General features: G+C 39.3%; 1 protein-coding gene across 10 annotated transcripts in view; it reads left to right on the forward strand.

Annotated features, from left to right (window-relative positions):
* The first annotated feature begins 1,249 nt into the window (after positions 1–1,249).
* Positions 1,250–23,583, forward strand: part of LOC132650979 (cytochrome P450 3A1-like) — an 800,659-nt gene continuing 778,325 nt past the window's right edge. For 4 of the 10 annotated variants that reach the window (XM_060376306.1, XM_060376305.1, XM_060376301.1 and 1 more), the window contains exons 1-3: positions 1,250–1,415; positions 2,364–2,457; positions 6,021–6,073. In XM_060376306.1, the coding sequence (XP_060232289.1) occupies positions 1,345–1,415; positions 2,364–2,457; positions 6,021–6,073 (218 nt within the window). In that variant the 5' untranslated portion in view covers positions 1,250–1,344. Of the gene's footprint in view, positions 1,416–2,363; positions 2,458–6,020; positions 6,074–9,899; positions 10,819–23,583 lie in introns of those variants that run through there. The other 6 variants (XM_060376299.1, XM_060376298.1, XM_060376304.1 and 3 more) reach the window with 4 other exon arrangements.

Consider the following 23,583-nt stretch of genomic DNA (forward strand, 5'->3'; position numbering starts at 1 on the left):
GAAAGTTCTCTATTCCAGGCTCAACTGTAAAGGTATTTAAAATGACTATTATGATTCCCATGGTAGACTAATGGTTTCAGGAAATGTTCTGTCTTTATTTCTCTAGAACATGTGAACTCATTCTTAATAGTTGCTTCATGAAAAGTTACTTCTGATAACAGTCAATACCATTGTCCCCAAGAAACAAAGTTATCATGTCAGAGAGGTATGCTCTGAACTGTTTAAGAGACTGATATGTGTGTATCTTCAAAACTATCTGCCCAGGTTATGAGAGATTAATTTCTGTTTCATCTAGTTGTTTTACCCACTATGCCAACAAAGATTTCCTGGAAACTGCTCAGATTTTAGGTCAAACCCCAAAAGCTTTCTGGTTTCAAACATATATTTCTCAATATGAAGCATTGATTCAGCTAAAGAAGGTACACAGTTGGTCACTTTCAGAACATTTCATCACTCAAAAAAAAAAAAAAAACAAAACACCTTCTCTACAATATATTAGCAACTGAACAGAATGGTTTATAAGCTTCATATTAGCTTTTTGTAAGTCTTCTGTTGTGACCCGTAGCTGTCAGGAGTCACTTGCAGCCTTGAATCTCATTTCTAACATCCATAAATCATGACCCACACTGAACTGTCCCCACTTACTCATCCATGAGACCTGACCCCACTTGACTAGTGTGTCTGAATGACTATGCTATTTCATAGTGGTGACCACATCCAGAGTAGTCTCACAGTCTGTCAAGGGGGATATACAAGAAGACCCTCACTGTGGTCTAGAGTGAAGGAGATGACCATGTGTGGGAGTTAATTTATTGTTAGGGGTCTAGGTCCAGGCAGACTCAGACAGACTGCCACATTTTCCTGAGTTAAGTTTTGATAAATGACAAAGTATCTGTCATGGGTAGACAAGGACATTCTGTAAAGATCTGTGGTTGACACTACTTTGGCTTTATTTCAGGTATTCTTGGATGAGGAGAGCCTTGGTGAAAAGGCATTTCATATCAATAAATTTGGTTGAATTTTTATGGAAAAGAAGAACTTTTGGTCTCACTTACATGGCACAGTTGTTTATTGATTACTGCACAGAATATGAACTCAAAGGAGGTCAAAATAGGCTGTGAATAAACTTTTACAAACAGTCAAGTTGGAGAGGATACCAAAGTCCAGATGAAACAAAGCTGAGTCTCTACTGGTTGGAGCCCTGCCCCACCCGTCTTCCCATTATATAACATTGCAGGCTGGGCTCACTACAGCACAGTTGCACAGAAGGGAAGCCCTGCAAAGGGTAGCATGCACAGCAGGAGGGAGACCACATAGGAGTAATTTGCTGACAGACAAGCAAAGATGGATCTGATTTCAGCTTTCTTCCCAGAAACCTGGGTCCTCCTGGTAATCAGTCTCATGCTCCTCTACTGGTGAGTAATCTCCAAAGTTCCTCCCCAGACCATGTTCTAGTAATTGGGGTAATACTCAGACCTATTGTCTGGAAGGTCACAACTGGTTTTGGAAGCTGGGGCTGGAAAGACAATGACTCAGTGACTAAGAGTACTTGCTGCTGTTTTAGAGGACCCAGGTCTGAACATCAACAAGGAGCTGGCTGTCACCAGTAACTGTAGTTCCAGGGTATCCAACACCCTCCACAGGCACTAGAATAAAAATTTAAAAAGTAATAGCAAAAGTTGAAATGAACTCTTATATAAACATTATAAAATTTTGTGTTTTTATTCATTTTGGTTAGGGGCATCACTATTACTGTGTGTGTGTGTGTGTGTGTGTGTGTGTGTGTGTGCGTGTGTGTACATGCGTAGTTCAGAGGACAACTTTGCAGTCTCAGTTCCCTCGTATTGTGTGCGTCCTGGAGATACAACTCAGATTATCAATACTGGTAGCCAGTGTCTCTCCCTGTGGTGTCATCTTGAAGGTCCCAAATGAAATGACAACGGAATTAATTTTGCATTTTATTTTTTTTTGGTGGTATGGGGAATCAAGCCAGAGCCTATATCTAGTAGGCAATGCCTTTACTACTGAACAATAGCTCCAGTGATACTAAATCTCAAAGTTCATACTGATGTTATGCAGATATTCTGGGTACCTCTACCCTTCTTCTATTCCATCTTGGTGAGGTTTACTGATAAGGTTTACACCTGATACGGCCTGATTGACTTTTGTGTTAACCCTAGATCCACCAGAACTCAGTAGGCACAGAAATGAACAGGGTGATGCCATGCACACAGGTTCCTTCACCATTCCCTAAACTCTCTGCAAACTGGAGGGGCAGCCATGTTGTTGATTTGTTTTATTGTTTTTGTTATGGTCATGTTTCTCTTGTGTGTGGTCACAAGGTTCTCTCTTTCTCCTTATAGGTTTGGGACTCGTACACATGGAGTTTTTAAGAAACAGGGAATTCCTGGGCCCACACCTCTGCCCTTTTTAGGAACTGTACTGAATTACTACAAGGTGGATATTGATTGAGCTTTTCATATGGTTTCTCTTGATTGCCAATTATGGCTCATTCTAATAAGTGTTCTTTGAGAGAAAACTTTGAGACTTCAGGCCTTCATACTGTGTGTTCTCATAGTTCTAGAGAATTTCTGTGTGTCTCCTAGGGCTCTATTGCCAAATTAACAATGTGAGTGTGTGTGTGTGTGTGTGTGTGTGAAAGAGAGAGAGAGAGAGAGAGAGAGAGAGAGAGAGAGAGAGAGAGAGAGAGAGAGAGAACAGTTATTATACTGTGTGTACAGGCATCTTAGTCCTAGAGACAGAACTCAGGTTATCAGGCTTGGTGTCAAGTGCTTCTCATTTGGAGCCATCTCTCTGGCCCTATTGTCAGTTTATTGAGACTCAAATTCACAGTAAGTGAAGTGTTTAGGCTTAGAATTTTCAACAAACCTACTTTATTTAAGGTTCTTCAACACTTTTGGCTCTCTTCCACCCACTGACCAGAGGTAGGAAAAGAAAAGAAGGTTATTAGTAATAAGGGGTTGTAGATATTTTAGAAGTATTTCCTTGGAGCAAGTCCACTCTTCATTGACCTGAAACCAGCAGTCCAGTCCAAAGGCCAACACCAAACTACAACACAGATCAGCATGATTCAGAAGATCATAGCAAGTCAGTGAGAGCTGCAAGCCTCATTTGGATTTCCCCAGGAAGTTCTCTGGAATGTTTGTCTCTGGAAAGTCAAGTGTTGAAGACAGAAGACCAGCAAAGTGATGTAGATCCAAAGAATGTTATCTCGATGTCTGTGGGCTTTTATATATCTCCTCTCCTCAGAGTTCACACACAGGTGTTTTCAGGTGGACAGTCATCCTCCTTGCATGAAACAGCTTGTAGCAAGACATCACATGCCCTCTCACAAGACAGCCTGTAGCAAAACATCACATGACACATCTAAATTTTCAACCTGAAACTTCTACATAAGAAGTGCCGAGATCTCCAGCTCATTCAGTCTTGATATTCTGACTTTGTGAACAATCAAAGAAGAGTTTGTTTCTTACGCAGTGCAGATTCTGAGAAGGTACTGGTGCACTTATTTGGAAAAAATCTTGAAGGGGTTTCCAACTTCTAGGACACTGAAGTATGCACTAGATTTAAAATCTTCTCTTTGTACCAGGGCTTATGTTCAACATTTTTTTTCTTTTGGTTGACTATTTCTGAAGCATCCACTTATAACAGGCCAATATACACAATTTGGGGGGATTTTTCATATACTGGAGTTTTCTGCATAGTCATTGAACCTCTGAACTTATTTCTATGGTTCTAGCCCCAGCATTTACTATTCATGGCATGCTTGGGATCTTCTTGAGAACCAAAGTAACTAGAATATTTTGCTTCACTATGGGTTCTGGGTAATGATTGCTTCATATAGTAAGAAGATTTTTTTTTGTGTGTATCTGTGATCTGTTTTTGGCTGTGTGCAGGTTTGTGCATGTGAGTGTAGTACTTACAGGAGACAGAAAAGGGTGCTTTGTTCCCTGGAGCCAGAGTTAGAGATGCATGTAAGAATATGGAAATCAGTACTGGGAACACAGACCCTCTTTTAACTGCTTTTAACTGCTGAGCCATATCTCCAGCTTCCAATGACAAAATTTTAGCTTCTGTTTTGTTTTTGCAGTCCTGAGAATGATATCCAGGATCTTAAGTGCGCTAGGCAACGTGCCCTGCCTGTGAAATATAACTACAGCTGCTTTTCTTTCTTTTTTTTAAATTTTTTATTAATTACACTTTATTCATTTTGTATCCCCCCATAGGCCCCTCCCTCCTCCCCTCCCGATCCCACCCTCCCTCCTCTTTCTGCATGCATGCCACTCCCCAAGTCCACTAATAGGGGAGGGTCTCCTCTCCTTTCTGATCTTAGTCTATCAGTTCCCTTCAGGGGGAGGTGATCAAAGAGCAGGCCAATCAGATTATGTCAGAGGCAGTCCCTCTTCCCATTACTATGTAACCCACTTGGACACTGAACTGCCATGGGCTACATCTGTGCAGGGGTTCTAGGTTATCTCCATGAATAGTCCTTGGTTGGAGTATGCGTCTCTGGGAAGTTCCCTGTGTTCAAATTTTCTTGGTTCTCTTTCTTTAACGGCAGAATCCTATGCATGAGTCTGAGTTGCGAATATCTGAGACAGGATGATGGCTGTCAGTCACCTCAAATACTTAACTATAAAGTGAAATCTTTTTCTCCTATTCCTTTTAAAGATTCATTAAAGGCAAAACCACTAGAGAAAGAATGATTAAACAAAATTACTGGGAAATTAATGAAAATTCAATGTTCCATGCAGACTTTTATTAATTTTTAATTTATTTTTAATAATTGCAGTTTATTCACTTTATATCCCAGCTGTAGCCCCCTCTCCCATTTCCTCCCAATCCCACCCTCCCTCCCTCTTTTCTCCTATGCCCCTATCCCAGTCCAATAATAGGGGAGGTCCTCCTCTCTTTCCATCTGACCCTATTCTATCAGGTCTCATCAGGACTGGCTTCATTGTCTTCTTCTGTGGCCTCATAAGCTGCCTCCCCCTCAGGAGAAGGTGATCAAAGAGCCAGCCCATGAGTTCATGTCAGAGACACTCTCTCTTCTTATTACTGGGAACCCTCTAGGACACTGAGCTGGCATGGGCTACATCTGCACAGGGGTAATAGGTTATGTCCATGCATGGTCCTTGTTTGGAGTACCAGTCTCACAAAAGACCCCACATTTTTTGGTTCTGTTGCTCTCCTTGTGGAGCTCCTGGCCCCTCCATGTCTTTGTATCTCCCCCTTCTTTCCTAAGATTCCCTGAACTCTGACCAAAATTTGGCTATGATTCTCAGCATATGCTTTGATACCCTGCTGGGTAGAGTATCTCAGAGGCCCTCTGTGGTAGACTCCTGTCATATTCCCTGTTTCCCCATCTTCTATTGTCTATCCTATTTGCCTTTCTGAATGAAAATTGAGCATCATATACAGGGTCGTCCTCCTTAATTAGCTTCCTTAGTTGTACAGACTTTAGTATGATTATCCTACATTATATGTGTAATATGCACTTATAAGTGAGTATATACCATGTAGACTTTAATTCTAGGTGGATAATTTGTGACTTACCTGCTCCATGGTCATTGTCCCAGATAGATGTTCCTGAACTCACATCAAAAGGACATGTGGCAAAGCGTGTGTTGCTGTTGGCTCAGGTTTCTTCTTAAGGTTCTATGCTTATCTTGTACATTCTTTAAACAATTTCATTATCATTTTCATCATCATCACCATCAAATTTATGTCCATGTGTGTATTGTATGTATCTTGTGTCTGTGTAGGTAATTGTGTCTATGAGTGTGCATGCAGAGGCTGCAGAAAGATGTGCTGCTCTATCACTGTGTTTTCCCACTGAGACATCTTGCTGGTGATACTTCAATCATCTCTGAAGAAGAACTTTTCTCTGTCAGAGACAATAAACCTGATTTCATGGGATTTGAGGTTTTTGTGCTCTGGCTGCACAAGAGTCAGTGCATACAGGACAATAATGGATTTCATACTGTTTGTCTTTCCAGGGTATTTGGAAATATGATGCAGAATGCTATAAAAAGTATGGAAAAATATGGGGGTGAGTATTCTGGAAAGTTCCATCAAGTCAACTCTTTTTAGGAGAAGGTGCCCTACTTATGCAAGGACAATACCAGCCCAGAACTGTAGTAATGGGCATCTCTTTTGTGAAGGTACTTTCACATGTCAGTCATTAAATGTCACTGCTTATAGTTCTAATTAACTTGAGAACATTGCACACTGTTTTTAATGGGTTTTGGTGTTTTATCCAGTGTCCTAACCTCTTCTGAAACTTCATTACATTTTCTGAATGTAATGAATTTTCATTACATGAAATACATTCAGTGCTCTGAAAATTTGTAATACTATCTCCTTGCCACATCCACTCACTTCTCTTTAGAAGCCCACACTTTCACTTTATTGTTGACTTTACATGTGCAGAAGTTTTAGTTTTTAATGTTAGAGCATAAATCATTTGCCAAGGCCTTAGCTGTGTCATCCCATTATTGCTTTCAAAGACCATGTTAGAGACTTTGTTGTGATTGTTTATATTTTACTTCAAACCAAGGGGGACATATGCCATTGGGCACATATGTAGGTCAGATGATAATTGTGGAAGTAAGTTTTGTACCTTCAGGTGATTTAACTCAATCCATCTGACTTGGTACAAGTCCTTTTTATCTGCTGAACAATCTCATCAGCATCAGCTAGGATTTTTATGACTGTGCATCATTGTGTCCTGTTGAATTAAACTGACTTTGGGGAGACAATGTATTTAAAAACCACAACTTTCTTCCTCGAATCTCTGGCATTAATGGTTATTTCTATAAAGCAGCCAAGAGAGTAGCAGCAGTTGTTTTCTGTCATTGATGCTGGAAGTTTAGTGAGAGCCTTGGAGCAAATGTCATCATGCTGTGAGACACAAACATGTGGGAAGAGGCTCTGGCTCTACCTGCCTCTTCATCTCTTCTTATCCATTCTTAGGAACCACAGGTCTGAACAAAGGGCTCTACTAAGTTGATATAGACCATAAAGACCATATCATTCAATGCAAACTGCAGGCTTTTCTGTCTGTCCAATGGCCCTGTATGAACTTCTCCTTGCAATATTATTGCTTGTTGGCAATTGATAGTGATTTTTCATTTTTCTCTGACCTAATAACTTCTCTCTCTCTCTCTCTCTCTCTCTCTCTCTCTCTCTCTCTCTCCAGTGTCTGTTGAGGACTAGTCATGTGTTATGTATTCAAATGCTATTTCAGTGCCTTGAGATCTGGTTACTGCCATGCCATGGATATTGTTATGATGTTTAACTATCTCCTGTAACCATGGGATGTGAAGGAATATTTTTCAATTATCTATTACTAGATGATTAGTATACCTATACCCGGGCAGGGCAGAAAGAGGTAGATGGGTCTATGGTTCTTGGGCTTTGGGCACAGAAGAATGTTGGGTAGAAAGACAGGTACTGGAAGAGGTACAGGAAGAAAGCAGAGAGCTATCACAGCTTAGCTTGAAAGAAGCATATGTTGGTATGGATGGAGGAAATTATACATATGAGAGAATATGCAAGTGTTTATGGAATTATGGGTGGAAGGCAGCCTGGGTTGGGGCTTGGAAGTAAAGGTTGTTTAGAAGGTTACTATCTACTTTGCCCCAGGTGATATAAGGCTATTCTAAAATCTATCAGTTGTCTGTGTCTTTTATTGACTGTGATAGTGGGTTAATAAATATTTTTAGACTAACCACAACAAAGGTCTCTTCATGTAGCCCTGGCTATCCTGAAACTCACTATGTAGACTAGGCTTTCTTTGAGTTTGGAGATCAGTCAGAGTCTCCCTTCTAAGTGCTGAGATTAGAGACATGTGCCTATATTTGTATAGGGTGCCTAGTTATGCATGGTCTTTCATTGGTGCTTCAGTCTCCACAAGATGCTCTCGACTCTGTTTAGCTGGCTCTCTTGGTCTTCTTGTGGAGTTCCTGTCCACTCCAGATACTTCTATCTCTACACACAAAGACCCCACTTTTCCACAAGACTCCCTATGCCTTACCCAGGGTTTGGCTGTGAGTCTCAGCATCTGTTTCTATCTGCTGCTGGATGGAGACTCTCAGAGACAGCTATACTGGGCATTTATTTGTGATCACAGCAAAGTATCATTGATAGTGTCAGGCATTGGTTGTAGATTCCCTCAATCTCTGCTCTATCTTTATCCATGCACATCTTGTAGATAGAGTAAATTTGGAGTCAATGTTTTTGTGGGTTACTTGGTGTTCCCCTTTCAACAAGGGGTCCTATCTAGTAAGAGGATGTCCTCTTCAGTCTCCATAACCCCTGCTACTAGGTGTCTCAGCCAGATCATCCCCATATCCTCCCAGAAGCCTCTAGGTTGTCATAGGTCTCCTGCTTGTCAAAGAGATGTCCCTACTCTGTTTATTTTCTCTCTGTCCTCCTGCTTCTGCTCTCCCAAGGTCTGATCTCCGCTTTCATTTCTCTCTATGCTCCCTCTCCTACCTTGTTCCTTTTCTTTAACCACTTCTGATATCTCTTCTATTTCCTTCTGAGTGTGATTTAAGCACCCTTCTTTGGGTCCTCCCTGTTACTTATCTCCTTTGGGTCTGTGAATTGTGGTATGGTTATGCTGTACTATATGGTTAATATCCACTTATAATTGAGTACACACCATGAGTGTCTTTCTGCTTCTCAGTTACTTCACTCAGGGTGACCTTTTCTAGTTCTACATTTTGCCTGCAAATTCCATAATACCCTTGTTTTTAATAGCCAAACAGTATTCTATTGTGTAAATGTACCACAGTTTCTTTATCCATTCTTCACTTGAGAGATATCTGGGTTGTCTCCAGATTCTGGCTATTAAGAATAAATCTGCTATGATGATAGTTGAACAGATGTCCTGATTGAATGGTAGAGCATGTTTTGGGTATCTACCTAGGAGTGGTATACCTGGATCTTGAGATAGAGCTATTCATGATTTTTTGAGAAACCTCCAGATTACTTTCCAAAATGAATGTACAAGTTTACACTCCCACCAGCAATGGAGGAATATTAATATTAATATTATTTTAATATTATTTTACTATCAATATTTCATCAATTATTTATTAATAATTATCTTCACTGACAACATATTAATAAATAATTAATTATTAGTATTGTTTAGTCATTAATAATTATATTTATTGATATATTATTAATGGACAATAAAATAAATAATTAATTATTGATAAATGTTGATAAAAGTGATTAATAAAATAAATAATTATTAATAAGAATGTTAATAAGCATTAATATAATGCATATTTATATGTATTTATATTATATATTTATATATAAATATATGTTATGAATAAATAATAAAATAAATAATTAATTTTTAAAAATGTTGATAACTGTTACTAGTAAAAATAAATAATTATTAATAAAAATGTTAATATGCATTAATATAAATATATTTATATTATATATTTATATTATATATTTATATAAAATATAAATATATGTTATCAATAAATAATAAAATAAAAATTAATTATTAATAAGATCGCCAATGAAAATAATTATTAATAAAAATAAACGATTATGGTAGCTACCACCAGGGCATTAGCCATGAGTCATACTTGGCAGACTGCTCAGACCCTGAATAATCATTTAGCCAATGTAGCTCATGCCTTAGTTGTACATAAAGGAATTAATGCTCAACTTAAAGGAAGCTTGATGGTGTTCAATCAGAGGATTGACCTCTTGCAGGAGCAAATTGATACCCTATGGCAAATCGCTCAACCTGGCTGTCAATGAAAGTATGCTGGACTTTGTGTCACTAGCATACAACATGAGAATTTTTCCTGTGCTGCAAATCTGTCTAAACAATTGTCGAGCTATATTTTAGGTAATTGGACTGGAGAATTCGATACTACGATGGAGCAGCTGAGAGTGGCCATTGTCACAGTAAATTCTACCGGAGTGGACGCAGGACTAGCCACAGGATTATCAACATGGATTGCTGCAGCCATGAATCATCTGAAGGAATGGGCGGGCATGGGAGCGTTAGCAGGCCTTCTGGTGTTGGTCTCCTTGGTTTGCCTGTGGTATATATGCAAGATTAGAGTCTCACAACAGTGTGATGCAGCCATGATCATTCAGGCCTTTACAGCCATTGAAGCAGGACATTGTCCCCAAGCATGGTTGGATACCATAAGAAGCTAAAATGATACGCTCAGGATGCGAGGCTAAGCACTGCACTCAGGGTCAGCTGCTTTCGACCCAGAGAAGAGCATGTCTGATTGCATGCGGGTTGATGCCCCAGGTCCCGCCTCTGAGAAAAAGGTATCGGACGGGTCTGATGCTCTTTGGGTGGATGACACCTAAATGAACATCTGTACAAAGTCCCAATTTATTTCTAATATCAGAGATCAGACCTCTACTCTTGCCTGATGCGTCTAAAACAAAAAGGGGGAACTGTAGAGAGCTGTGGAATGCTATGCCTTAAAGATGGAGCTGGTTTCCGCCTTCCACCTTCCCGATGGTGAGTGCTCTCTGTCACGAACAACTCCACATTTGACTAAGGCCAAAGATCTGGCTTGCTTCCATGTATGTGGACCTATCTGCATTGCCCCCGTGGCACGCCTGGGTTGGCTACCCAGAGGCTATTTAAGCTGTGGGCTGGCTTTCCCCGGGGTCCGAGCATTGTTCAATGTTCCTGAATAAACTGCATTGAAAAAAAAATAAACGATTATTTATTAATAATTATATTTATTAGTAATGCATATTAATAAATAATTACTTATTTCTTACAAATTTGTTGATGTTAATTTAATAGTAATTTTTTATTTTAAATTATTATTAATTAATATTTTATATTTATTTATTTTTTCTTTTTTATTTTTTTCATTGTTTTTATTTTATTATTATTTTTTTTATCAGTTACATTTTATTAACTCTGTATCCAGGCCATGTCCCGATCTCTCATTCCCTCCCAGTCCCTCCCTCCCTCCCTCATCTCCACCGTGCCCCTTTCCAAGTCCACTGATAGGGGGGACCTCCTCCCCATTCATCTGATCCTGTTTTATCAGGCATCTTCAGGACTGGCTGCAAAGCCCTCCTCTGTGGCCTAACAGGACTGCTCCTCCCTTCGGGGGTGGGGAGACCAATGAGCCAGTCATTGAGTTCCTGTTAGAAATAGTCCTTGTTCCCCTCACTTTAGGAAACCAATTGGTTACTGAGCTACCACAGGCTACATCTGAGCAGAGGTTCTAGGTCATATCCATACATGGTCCTTGGTTGAATGTCAGTCTCAGAAAAGACCCTGTGCCCAGATATATTTGGTCCTTGTGGAGCTCCTATCCTTTCCCCATCAGACTAACTCCCCTTCTTTCTTATGATTCCCTGTACTCTGCCAAAGGTTTGGTCATGAGTCTTTGCTTTGAAAACACTGCTAGTTAGAGTCTTTCAGATGCGCTCAGTAGACTCCTGTCATACGTTCAATGCACATCCCATCTGTCCTTCTAAACGAGGATTGATCATCTTACCCCATGTCCGCTCAATTGATTATTTTTAGGTGTATAGATTTCATTATGTTTATCATATCTTATAGGTCTATATAAGTGAGTATATCCCATGTTTGTCTTTCTCCTTCTGGGATATTTCACTCAGAATGATCTTTTCTAGATCCCACCATTTGCCTGCAAATTTCATGATTTCCTCCTTTTTGATTGCTGAGTAGTATTCCATTGTGTAAAAATACCACAATTTCTGTACCCATTCCTCCGTTGATGGACATCTGGGTTGTTTCCAGGTTCTGGCTATTACAAATAGAGCTGCTATAAACATGGTTGAGCAAGTATCCCTTTTGTGTACTTGAACAAACTTTGGGTATATACCTAGCAGTGATATAGCTGGGTCTTGAGGAAGCACTATTCCGATTTGTCTTAGAAAGCGCCAGATAGCTTTCCAGAGTGGTTGTACCAGTTTACATTCCCACCAGCAGTGGAGGAGGGTTCCCCTTTCTCCACAACCTCTCCAGCATGTGTTATCATTTGAGTTTTTCATCTTGGCCATTCTGATGGGTGTAAGGTGATATCTCAGGGTCGTTTTGATTTGCATTTCCCTGATGGCTAATGAGGATGAGCATTTCTTTAAGTGTTTTTCTGCCATTTGATATTCCTCTGTCGAGAATTCTCTGTTTAGCTCTGTTCCCCATTTTTTAATTGGATTACTTGGTTTGCTGCTTTTCAGCTTCTTTACTTCTTTGTATATACTGGATATTAGTCCTCTGTCAGATAAAGGGTTAGGGAAGATTCTTTCCCAATCTGTAGGCAGTCGTTTTGTTTTGATGACGGTATCCTTTGCTTTACAGAAACTTTTCAGTTTCATGAGGTCCCATTTATTGATTGTTGCTCTTAGAGCCTGTGCTGTTGGTGTTCTGTTCAGGAAGTTGTCTCCTGTGCCAATGAGTTCTAGGCTGTTCCCCACTTTTTTTTCCAATTGATTTAGGGTATCTGGTTATATGTTGAGGTCCTTGATCCACTTTGACTTTAGTTTTGTGCAGGGTGATAAATATGGATCTATTTTCATTTTTCTGCATGTAGACATTCAGTTGGTCCAGCACCATTTGTTGAAGATGCTGTCTTTTTTCCATTGAATGGAATTGGCTTCTTTGTCCAATATCGAGTATTCATAGGTGTGTGGATTTATTTCTGGGTCTTCTATGCAGTTCCATTGATCCTCCTTTCTGTTTCTATGCCAATACCATGCAGTTTTTATTACTGTTGCCCTGTAGTACAGCTTGAGACGAGGAATGGAGATACCTCCAGATGATCTGTTGTCGTACAGGATCGTTTTGGAGATTCTGGGTTTTTTGTTTCTCCATATGAAGCTGAGAATCTTTTTTTCAAGGTCTGTAAAGAATTGAGTTGGTATTTTGATGGGAATTGCATTGAATCTGTAGATTGCTTTTGGCAGTATGGCCATTTTCACAATGTTAATCGTACCAATCCATGAGCACGGGAGATCTTTCCATCTTCTGATATCTTCTTCGATTTCTTTCTTCAGAGACTTGAAGTTTTTCTCAAACAGGTCTTTCACTTGCTTGGTTAGAGTCACACCAAGGTACTTTATGTTATTAGTGGCTATTGTGAAGGGTGTTGTTTCCCTAATTTCTTTCTCAGCCTTTTTGTCTTTGGTATATAGGAGGGCTTCTGATTTTTTTTGAGTTGATTTTGTATCCTGCCACTTTGCTGAAGGTGTTTATCAGCTGAAGGAGTTCTCTGGTTGAATTTTTGGGTCGCTCATGTATACTATCATATCATCTGCAAATAGTGACACTTTGACTTCTTCCTTTCCAATTTGTATCCCCTTGATCTCCTTTAGTTGTCTTATTGCTCTGGCTAGGACTTCAAGTACTATGTTGAAGAGATATGGGGACAATGGACAGCCTTGTCTTGTCCCTGATTTCAGTGGGATTGATTTAAGTTTCTCTCCATTGAGTTTGATGTTAGCTATAGGCTTGCTATATATTGCCTTTACTATGTTTAGGTATGTGCCTTGTATTCCTGATCTCTCCAAGACTTTAAACATGAATGGGTGTTGGACTTTGTCAAATGCTTTTTCGGCATCTAAGGAGATGATCATGTGGTTTTTCTCCTTCAGTTTGTTTATGTAGTGGATTACATTGATGGATTTCCGTATGTTGAACCACCCTTGCATGCCTGGGATGAAGCCTACTTGGTCATGGTGGATGATATCTTTGATGTGTTCTTGGATTCGGTTTGCAAGTATTTTATTGAGTATTTTTGCGTCAATGTTCATAAGAGAGATAGGCCTAAAGTTCCCTTTTTTGTTGGGTCTTTGTGTGGTTTAGGTATTAAGGTGACTGTGGCTTCATAGGATGAGTTTGGTAGTGTTTCTTCTGTTTCTATTTTGTGGAATAGCTTGAGGAGAATTGGAGTTAGCACTTCTTTGAAGGTCTTGTAGAATTCTGCGCTGAAGCCATCTGGTCCAGGGCTTTTTTTGGAGGGGAGACTGTTAATGACTGCTTCAATTTCCTTGGGAGATAAAGGGCTATGCAGTCTTTCTACCTGATCTTGACTTAGTTTTGGTAGATGGAATCTTTCAAGAAAATTATCCATTTCATTTAGATTCTCAAATTTTGTGGCATATAGGCTTTTGTAGTATGACCTAATAATTGTTTGGATTTCCACAATGTCTGTGGTTATGTCCCCATTTTCATTTCTGATTTTGCTGATCTGGATAGTTTCTCTCTGCTTTTTAGTTAGTTTGGCTAAGGGTTTGTCTATCTTGTTGATTTTCTCAAAGAACCAGCTTTTTGTTTCATTGATTCTTTGGATAGTTTTATTTGTTTCTAGTTGATTGATTTCAGCCCTTAGTTTGATTATTTCCAGCCGTCTGCTCCTCTTGGGTGTATCTGCTTCTTTTTTTTCTAGGGTTTTCAGTTGGGCCATTAAGTTGTTTGTATGTGATGTTACGAATTTCTTCTTGTAGGCACTTAGTGCTATAAATTTTCCTCTGAGCACTGCTTTCAATGTGTCCCATAAATTTGGGTATGTTGTGCCTTCCTTTTCATTGAATTCTAGGAAGTCTTTAATTTCTTTCTTTATTTCTTCCTTAACCCAGCTGTCATTGAGTAGTAAGTTGTTCAGTTTCCATGTGCGTGTCGGCTTTTTGTTGTTTCTGTTGTTGTTGAGGTCGAGCTTTAGTCCATGGTGGTCAGATAGTATACAAGGGATTATTTCAATCCTTTTGTATCTGTTGAGGCTTGCTTTGTGGCCAACTATGTGGTCTATTTTGGAAAAGGTTCCATGTGGTGCTGAAAAGAAGGTGTATTCTTTTGAGTTTGGGTGAAATGATCTGTAGACGTCTATTAGGTCCATTTGATTTAGGGATTCTGTGAGTGCTTTTATTTCCCTATTTGGTGTCTGATTGGTTGATCTCTCCCTTGGTGAGAGTGGAGTGTTGAAGTCTCCCACTATTAAGGTATTAGGATCAATGTATGATTTAAGCTTTAATAATGTTTCATTTACAAATGTCGGTGCTCTTGTATTTGGGGCATAGATATTCAAGATTGTGAAGTCCTCTTGGTGTATTTTTCCTTTGATGAGAATATAGTGGCCCTCCTTATCTCTTGATTAACTTGGGTAGAAAGTCTATTTTATTAGATATTAGGATGGCTACTCCAGCTTGTTTACTGGAACCATTTGCTTGAAAAACAGTTTTCCAGCCTTTTACTCTGAGGTAGTGTTTATCTTTGTTGCATAGGTATGTTTCTTGGATGCAACAGAATGTTGGATCTTGTTTCCATAACCATTCTGTTAGCCTGCGTCTTTTTATTGGTGAGTTGAGTCCATTGATATTGATAGATAATAGTGACCAATGCATGTTAGTTCCTTTTGTAATGGAGTCGGTGATCTAACCCTGTTTCATTGCTCGTTGTCTTTTCATTTTTGTTGGGATATTATCTGTATGCCCTGTTTTCTTGGGTGAATTTGTTTTCATTGGATTGGAGTTTTCCTTCTAGTATCTTCTGTAGGGTTGGTTTGCTGTGTAGATATTGCATAAATTTAATTTTGTCATGGAATATTTTGTTTTCTCCATCTATGTTGATTGAAATCTTTGCAGGATATAGTAGTCTGGGTTGACATTTGTGATCTCTTAGAGGCTCCATGATACTTGCCCAGGCCCTTCTGGCTTTCATAGTTTCTGATGAGAAGTCCGGCGTGATTCTGATAGGTCTACCTTCATATGTTACTTGGCCTTTTTCCCTTGCTGCTTTTAATATCTTTTCTTTGTTCTGTAGATTTAGTGTTTTGACTATGATGTGACGTGATGTGTTTCTTTTCTGGTCTAGTCTATTTGGAGTTCTGTAGGCCTCTTGTATATTTATGGATATCTCTTTCTTTAAGTTGGGAAAATTTTCTTCTATGATTTTCTTGAAAATATTTTCTGGACTTTGGAGTCTGGAGTCTTCTTTTTCATGAAATCCTATTATTCTTAGATTTTGTCTTTTCATAGCATCCTTGATTTCTTGGATATTTTGTGATTGGAACTTTTCTGATATTACTTTTTCTTTGAGAGAAGTATCCATTTCTGCAAGTGTGTCTTCAGCTCCAGAGATTCTCTCTTCCATCTCTTGTATTCTGTTGGTGATGCTTACTTTTGTGGTTCCTAATCTTTTCTCCAAGTTCTCCAACTCAAGGGTTTTCTCATTTTGTGTTTTCTTTATTGATTCTAATTCTGTTTTCATGCCTTGCACCATTTCTTTCATGTGTTTGAATTTAGATTCCTGTCTTTCTACGATGGCCTCTATTTCTTTGTTCATTTCCTTTTTATATGCCACTAATTTTTCCTCTACTTGTGTATCTATTTGTTTGGCTATGTTTGCCTGTCTTTCTTTAAGGATTTTGTCTATTTCTTCTTTCTTTACCTCCAATTGACTGGCCAACTCTTTGAAAGATTTGTTCATTTCCTCCTTATAAGCCTCAAATAATTGGGCAAGCATGGCTTTAAGATCATTTTCTTGTGCTTCTGATGAATTGGAGTATCCGTCGATTTGGGGGTTTGCTGGTGAAGTCATGATGTCCTGATTTATGTTGGAAGTGTTCTTTCGCCTACCCCTGGCCATTGGCTTATCTGAAACCTTCCCTGTTTGTTTTTGTATTCTGCAGATCAGACTGGTGCTGCCTCTCTCTGGCATTTGGAGAGTTCTTCAGGAAGCTGAGAACTCTCAGCGTGTGCTGAGGACTAGCTGTACCTGTGGGAGGAAAGTACGCAGGCACAAACGGGGCAAATGCAAGCGTGTGTGTGTGTGTGTGTGTGTGTGTGTGTGTAAGTGTGCATGGACGTGTGTCTCGAGGGACAGAGTGATGGCTAATATTGCACCCTTGAGTGTGTGGGAGGGGCTCTGCACTGTATATGTCACAGGCGCTAGTGATGATTGCAGCACAATTGCTGGCATTAACTGCCTTAACTCCTCAATTAGACCCACAGAGCAGGAACTTCAATGTCCCTAGTGCCCCTCTGTTTCCCAAAGTGGGTATGTGGGTGGGAGGGGGTTCGATGCCTGGCTTCTGTTTTAGAAGGACCCAGGATCTGAAGATCTGCAGATTCTCAAGGGTGCACTTACTTACAGGCAGGTCACTTGGCAGAGATCGGGGTATCTGGGCTCTCTGCTCTCTGGTTTGTCCCTGCTTCTTTGATGTGCTCCGCCAGTTCTGTGCTGCTGTCACTGCCAGGTTCTGAGATCTTGCTGCAGCTGGAGATTTCAGGGTGGTCACGTCAGTAGGGATTGGGGTAAGCAGGTTCTCTGTTCTCTGGTTTGGCCCTGGTTAGTCTTAAACTGGAGGGCTGTTGTGCCCCACCAGCTCAGTGCTGCTCCGTCGCCAGGTTAGAAAGTCCCGCTGTAACTGGAGACTGGGTCGCTAATCCCAATGCTTTCTGGGAAGTCCTGGGATCTCTTCGTTGTGCTCTCCAAGCTTGGGAGGCCCAGCGCCTGGTGTGTCTAGCTTGTATGACGTTTCTGCATGGTTTAGGTGAGTATATAGTGTATTCTCTGTCACTGTGGGATTTGGTGGGCCGTACCATCAATGATGGCGATCCCGCGGAGCTAGTATGGTGCCTAGCAGACTTGGGCCCTGGGAGGATGGTGCAGCTGCCGCGCAAATCTGGGACTCCAGGACAAGTACTGCTGGCCTTTGGCGCTAAAATGCTTGGAGCTCAGCCTCAGAGGCTGTAGAGCCCAGGCAGTTCTGCGCTGAGAAAGACCAGCCCGCTGTGCTGAGGAGGAGGGAGGTCAGGGGGAGGGGAGTGCCGTGAGATCAAAGGATCGTTTCTCTCCTTCCCCAAACAATTCCTCAGGTGACCCAAAACCAAAGTTTTCACCTCCTGTGATGTTTCCTGTTGTTTAGAAAACCTCACCGTTGTTTTCCTGGGTTAGAAGTCCTTCCATTCACCAACTCAGAAGTTTAGGTATTCCACCGCTCAGAAACTGTGTGTGCTAGTCGCCGTCTTGACTCCGCCCCTTCGAGTTAGCTCTTTTTGAAGGTCTGTAAAATTTTGCGCTGAAACCCTCTAGCCCTGTTTTGTTGTTGTTGTTGTTTTTGTGAGGGAGACTTTTGAGACTGCTTCTATTTCCTTGAGACATATAGGACAATTTAATCTATTTACCCAATCTTGATTTAATTTTGTTAAATGGAATCTATCAAGAAAATTGTCCATTTTGTTTAGATTTTCATATTTTGTGGCATGTAGTCTTTTTTTTTGAAAGTGAATATTGTTTTTATTGGCACAGAATTTGTGACACTCAAGAACAATGAAGGTTAATTGCACTGTGTTAGAAGAAAATAAAACAAGACAAAAGAAACTACCTGTTGTTCTTGTTCCTAGCAAACTTATGAGCAGGACCCTCAGATTTCTTAAGCAAAAAATGTAGAACTCTGAATTCCTAACACTTGGCCTGAGAATTTTCTCTTTATTTTATTAATTACACTTTATTCATTTTGTATTCCCCCATAAGCTCCTCCCTCCTCCCCTCCCGATCCCACCCTCCCTCCCCTTTCTGCATGCATGCCACTCCCCAAGTCCACTGATAGGGGAGGTTCTCCTCTCCTTTCTGATCTTAGTCTATCAGTTCACATCAAAAGTGGCTACATTGTCCTCTACTGTGGCCTGGTATGGATGCTCCCTGCTCAGGGGGAAGTGATCAAAGAGCAGGCCAATCAGATTATGTCAGAGGCAGTCCTTCTTCACATTACTATGTAACCCACTTGGACACTGAACTGCCATGGGCTACATCTGTGCAGGGGTTCTAGGTTATCTCCATGAATAGTCCTTGGTTGGAGTATGAGTCTCTGGGAAGTTCCCTGTGTTCAAATTTTCTTGTTATGTTGCTCTCCTTGTGGAGACCCTGTCCTCTCCAGCTCTTACTATTTCCCACTTCTTACATAAAATTCCATTCCACTCCTGGGCATATATCCAAAAGAGGCTCAAGTACTCAAGTACACGAAAAGGACATTTGCTCAACCATCTTTGTAGCAGCTTTATTTATAATAGCCAGAAGCTGGAAACAGCCCAGATGCCCCTCAACTGAAGAATGGATGCAGAAACTGTGGTACATCTATACAATGGAGTATTACTCAGCAATGAAAAATAAGAAAATCATGAAATTCGCAGGTAAATGGTGGGACCTGGAAAGGATCATCCTGAGTGAGTTGTCCCAGAAGCAAAAAGACACACACGGTATATACTCACTCATATAGACATACAAAATAGGACAAACCCACGAAAATCTGTGCATCTAAAGAAACTAAGCAAGAGAGAGGACCCTAACTAAAATGGTCAATCCCCATCCTGAAAGGCATGTAGTCTTTTGTAGTAAGACCTAATGATTGTTTGGATTTCCTCAGTATCTGTCATTATGTCTCCTTTATTTTTCTGATTTTGCTGATTTGGATAGTTTCTCTCTGCCTTTTAGTTAGTTTGCCTAAGGGTTTGTCTATCTTGTTGATTTTCTCAAAGAACCAGCTCTGGGGCTCATTGATTCTTTGAATTGTTTCCTTTGTTTCTAATTCATTGATTACAGCTCTGAGTTTGATTATTTCCAATTGTCTATTCCTATTGGGTGTGACTGCTTATTTTTTTCCTAGGGATTTTAGGTGTGTCATTAAGTTGCTTGTATGAGATGTCTCAAACTTCTTTCTGGCGGCACTTTGTGCTAGGAACTTCCTCTTAGCACTGCTTTCATTTTGTCTCTTAAGATTTTATTACTATTGCTCTGTAGTACAACTTGAAGTCAGGGATAGAGATACCTCCAGAAGTTCTATTATTATACAAAAACGTTTTAGCTATTCTGTTTTTTTGGTTTTGTTTTTGCTTTGGTGTTCCATATGAAATTGAGAATTGTTCTTTCAAGGTCTGTGAAGAATTGTGTTGGTATTTTGATAGTAATTGCATTGAATCTGTAGATTGTTCTTAGTAGGATGGCCATTTTTACTATGTTAATTCTACTGATCATGAGCATGGGAGATCTTTCCATCTTCTGGTATCTTTTTCAGTTTCTTTTTTCAGAGATGTCAAGGTCTTGTCATAGAGGTCTTTCTCTTACTTGGATAGTTACGTCAAGATATAGTATATTATTTCTGGTTTTTGTGAAGAATGTTGTTTCCCTAATTTTGTCATCAGGCCATTAATCATTTATAGTGATGCAGATTACTGATTTTATGAGTTATTTTTATAGCAACCAGTTTACTAAAGGGGGTTTATCAACTGTAGAAGATCTCTGGTAAAATTTTGTGGGTCACACATATATATATATATATTAGTATATCATCTGTGAATAGGAATTTTTTTTACTTCTTCCTTTCCAATTTTGACCCCTTGATTGTTTGTAGTTGTCTTATTGCTCTAGCTAGAACTTAAAGTACTACACTGAAAAGATATGAAAAGAGTGGGCAGCCTTGTATTATCCCTGACTTTACTGTAATTGCTTCGAGTTTCTCCCCATTTAATTTGATTTTGGCTTTTGGCTTGTTGTATATTACCTTTATTATGTTTAGGTAGGGCCTTGTATCCCTGATCTTTACAGGGCTTTTATCAAGCAATGGTGCTCAATTTTATCAAAGGCATTTTTTTTTTTTTTTGCATCTAACGAAATGAACATCTTTATTTTTTCTTTCAGTGAATTACAGTGATGGATTTAAGTATGTTGGGCCATCCCTGCACCTCTGGGATGACGCCTACTTGATCATGGTGGATGATGTATTTGATGTGGTCTTGGTCTCTGTTTACCAGTATCTTGTTGAGTATTTCTGCATCAAAGTCCATAAGGGAAATGAATTTGAACTTTTCTTTCTTTGTTGGGGCCTTGTGTGGTTTAGGTACCTGTGTGACTGTGGATTCATAAGATGAGTTTGGCAATGTCCCTTCTGTTTGATTTTGTAAATAGTTTCAGAAGTACTTTAATGAGATCCTCTTTGAAAGTCTGGTAGAATTCCATGCTAAAGCCATCTGGTTCTAGGATTATTATTATTATTATAATTATTATTATTATTATTATTATTTTGGTTGAGAGTCTCCTGATGACTGCTTCTATTTTCTTAGGGGTTATAGGACTGTTTAACCTGCTTACCTGACCTTGACTTAACTTTGGTAAGTGAAATTGATCAGGAAAATTTTTCATTTCATTTATATTTTCCAAACTTGTGGGATACAGTCTTTTGAAATAATACCTAATGATTCTTTGGAGTTATTCCCCCTTTTCATTTCTGATTTTGTTTATTTGGATACTGTCTCTCTGACTTTTTGTTAGTTTGTCTAGAAGTATGTCTATCTTGTTGATGTTCTCAAAAAAAAGCTCTTGGTTTCTCTGATTCTTTGTATTGTTTCCATTTTTTTTCTATGATACTGATTTCATCCATGAGTTTGATTATTTCCTGCTGTAAACTCCTCTTGGGTATGTTTAATTCTTTCTGTTCTAGAGCTTTTACATGTGTTTTTAAATTGCTACTAGAACTTCTCCTTAGCACTGCTTCCATTGTGTCCCAGAGGTTTAGGTATGTTGTCCATTCATTTTCATTGAATTCTAGAAAAACTGTTTCTTCCATGTCTCAGTGGTTACTGAGTTGTTCAGTTTCCATTAGTTTTTTTTTTTTAAGTTTTCTCTTCTTTCCATTCTTATGGAAACCTAGCTTTAATCCATGGTGGTCTGATAAGATACAAGGGGTTATTTCAACTTTCTTGTACCTGTTGAGGCTTGCTTTATGACCAAGTCAATGGGCAATTTTGGAGAAGCTTCTGTAAGGTGCTGAAAAGAAGGTATATTCCTTTTTGTCTAGGTGAAAATTCTGTGCAAGTCCATTAAATCCATTTGATCTGTTCTTCCGTTAAATTGTTTCTCTGTTTAGTTTCTGAGTTCATGACTTGTCCTTAGGTGAATATGGGGTTTTGAAGTCTCCCTCTATTACTGTGGTGGTATTAGTGTATGAGTTAAACTTTAGTAATGTTACTTTTACAAATGTGCCCTTGTATATGGAGTAGAATATTCAGAATTGAGACATCACGTCATCTTGGTGGATTTTTGCAATCATGTGTATCCTTTTGCTATGATTTGTGCCCTTTCCTGTCTCTTTTGAATAAGTTCAGTTAAAATATTATTTTCTTAAATATTAGACTGGCTTCTTTCAACTTGCTTCTTGTGTCAGTTTCCTTGAAAAACCTGCCCTTCACTCTGAGGTAATGTCCTCCTTTTTTAAGAGTTTTTTATGCAGCAGATTGATGAGTACTGTTTATGCATCCATTCTGTTAGTCTGTGTCTTTTTATTGAGGATTTGAGTCCATTGATGTTGAGTGATATTAATGATTCATGATTGCTAGTGCTTGTTATTTTTATTTTTTTGATTGTAGTGAGTTTGTGTGTTTCTCTTTTTTTTTTTGGTTTTGCAGCAGTGGTGTTATTTATTTTCTCTGTTTCTTTGGGTGCTGTTTATTTCCTTTGGTTGGGGTTTTCCTTCTAGTATCTTCTGTACAGTTGTGTAGCATAGACACTGGCATTTTCAAGTCTACAGCATGGCCTCTCACTTGTTGTGGTGTCACTGCAGTCCAAGCCTTAGTAACCAAGTGCACTGGGTGTCAACATTTTGGATCCTCTTAAAATCTACATCTTCTAAATGGAAATATTACTTTCTAGTGCTGGAGAAAGACACAGGACATTTTTCCAACTAAGGACATGTTACACACTATATTATCTTCCATTTCATATATAATACCTCTACTTGTGTGCCACATCCATGCCAGTGTCGCCATAGTAGCATAAGCTACAGGGTTGGGGATATGATTTCCCCAGAAATAATTCTTCCTGGAAGGTCCCTGGCAAACTCATCCCACTTGGAAAAGAGACGTGTTCTGAGATTTCTACGCTTCTTCAGTTGTGGCTCTGGGGCTGGAATAATGAATTCTTTGATCTTTCTCTGTGACACCTGAAACAGCACAACTAAATTTATAAAGAAATTTGTTATTATTAGATTGTTAAAGGCTTTAATAAAAATAAGTTTAAGAAAAGTAATGAATTAGATTTAGTATTAATAGGCATTAAGAATAGTAAAATAATAGTAGGCTCCTTCTTAAGAAATAATAGCATGAGAGGTGCAACTGGTGGGAGTTTCCCCCTCCCTTCAGTGCCTTGTTCCTAAGGAAGATCATAAATCTTGGGCAGGACATATGGGAGGAGGGTTAACAAAGGTGTAGTTAGATTTTGATATAGAGAGTGACTTTGGCAGGCATCTGACTTAGCTCCTGACTTTCCTCTTCATTGCTTAGCAATAATGAAACTATATTTGAGGTTTCTTTTCCTTTGTTTGCTGTGATCAAAAAGTTTTTAGGCCAAGATTATTCATGGGTACTGCTTTATGTTTGATTGCATTTTGAGTTAAAATGTAAACTTTGTATTCTTGGTAAAAGTCTGAATGTTCTGGGAAGTATGCCAATTTTAAGGTGCCTTTTGTGAAATCATTATAAAAATACTAGCTTGATTTCAGTAAAGTTGCAGCAGAGTCAAAA

Source organism: Meriones unguiculatus (assembly GCF_030254825.1).
Source record: "Meriones unguiculatus strain TT.TT164.6M chromosome 13 unlocalized genomic scaffold, Bangor_MerUng_6.1 Chr13_unordered_Scaffold_37, whole genome shotgun sequence".
Taxonomy (NCBI): domain Eukaryota; kingdom Metazoa; phylum Chordata; class Mammalia; order Rodentia; family Muridae; genus Meriones; species Meriones unguiculatus.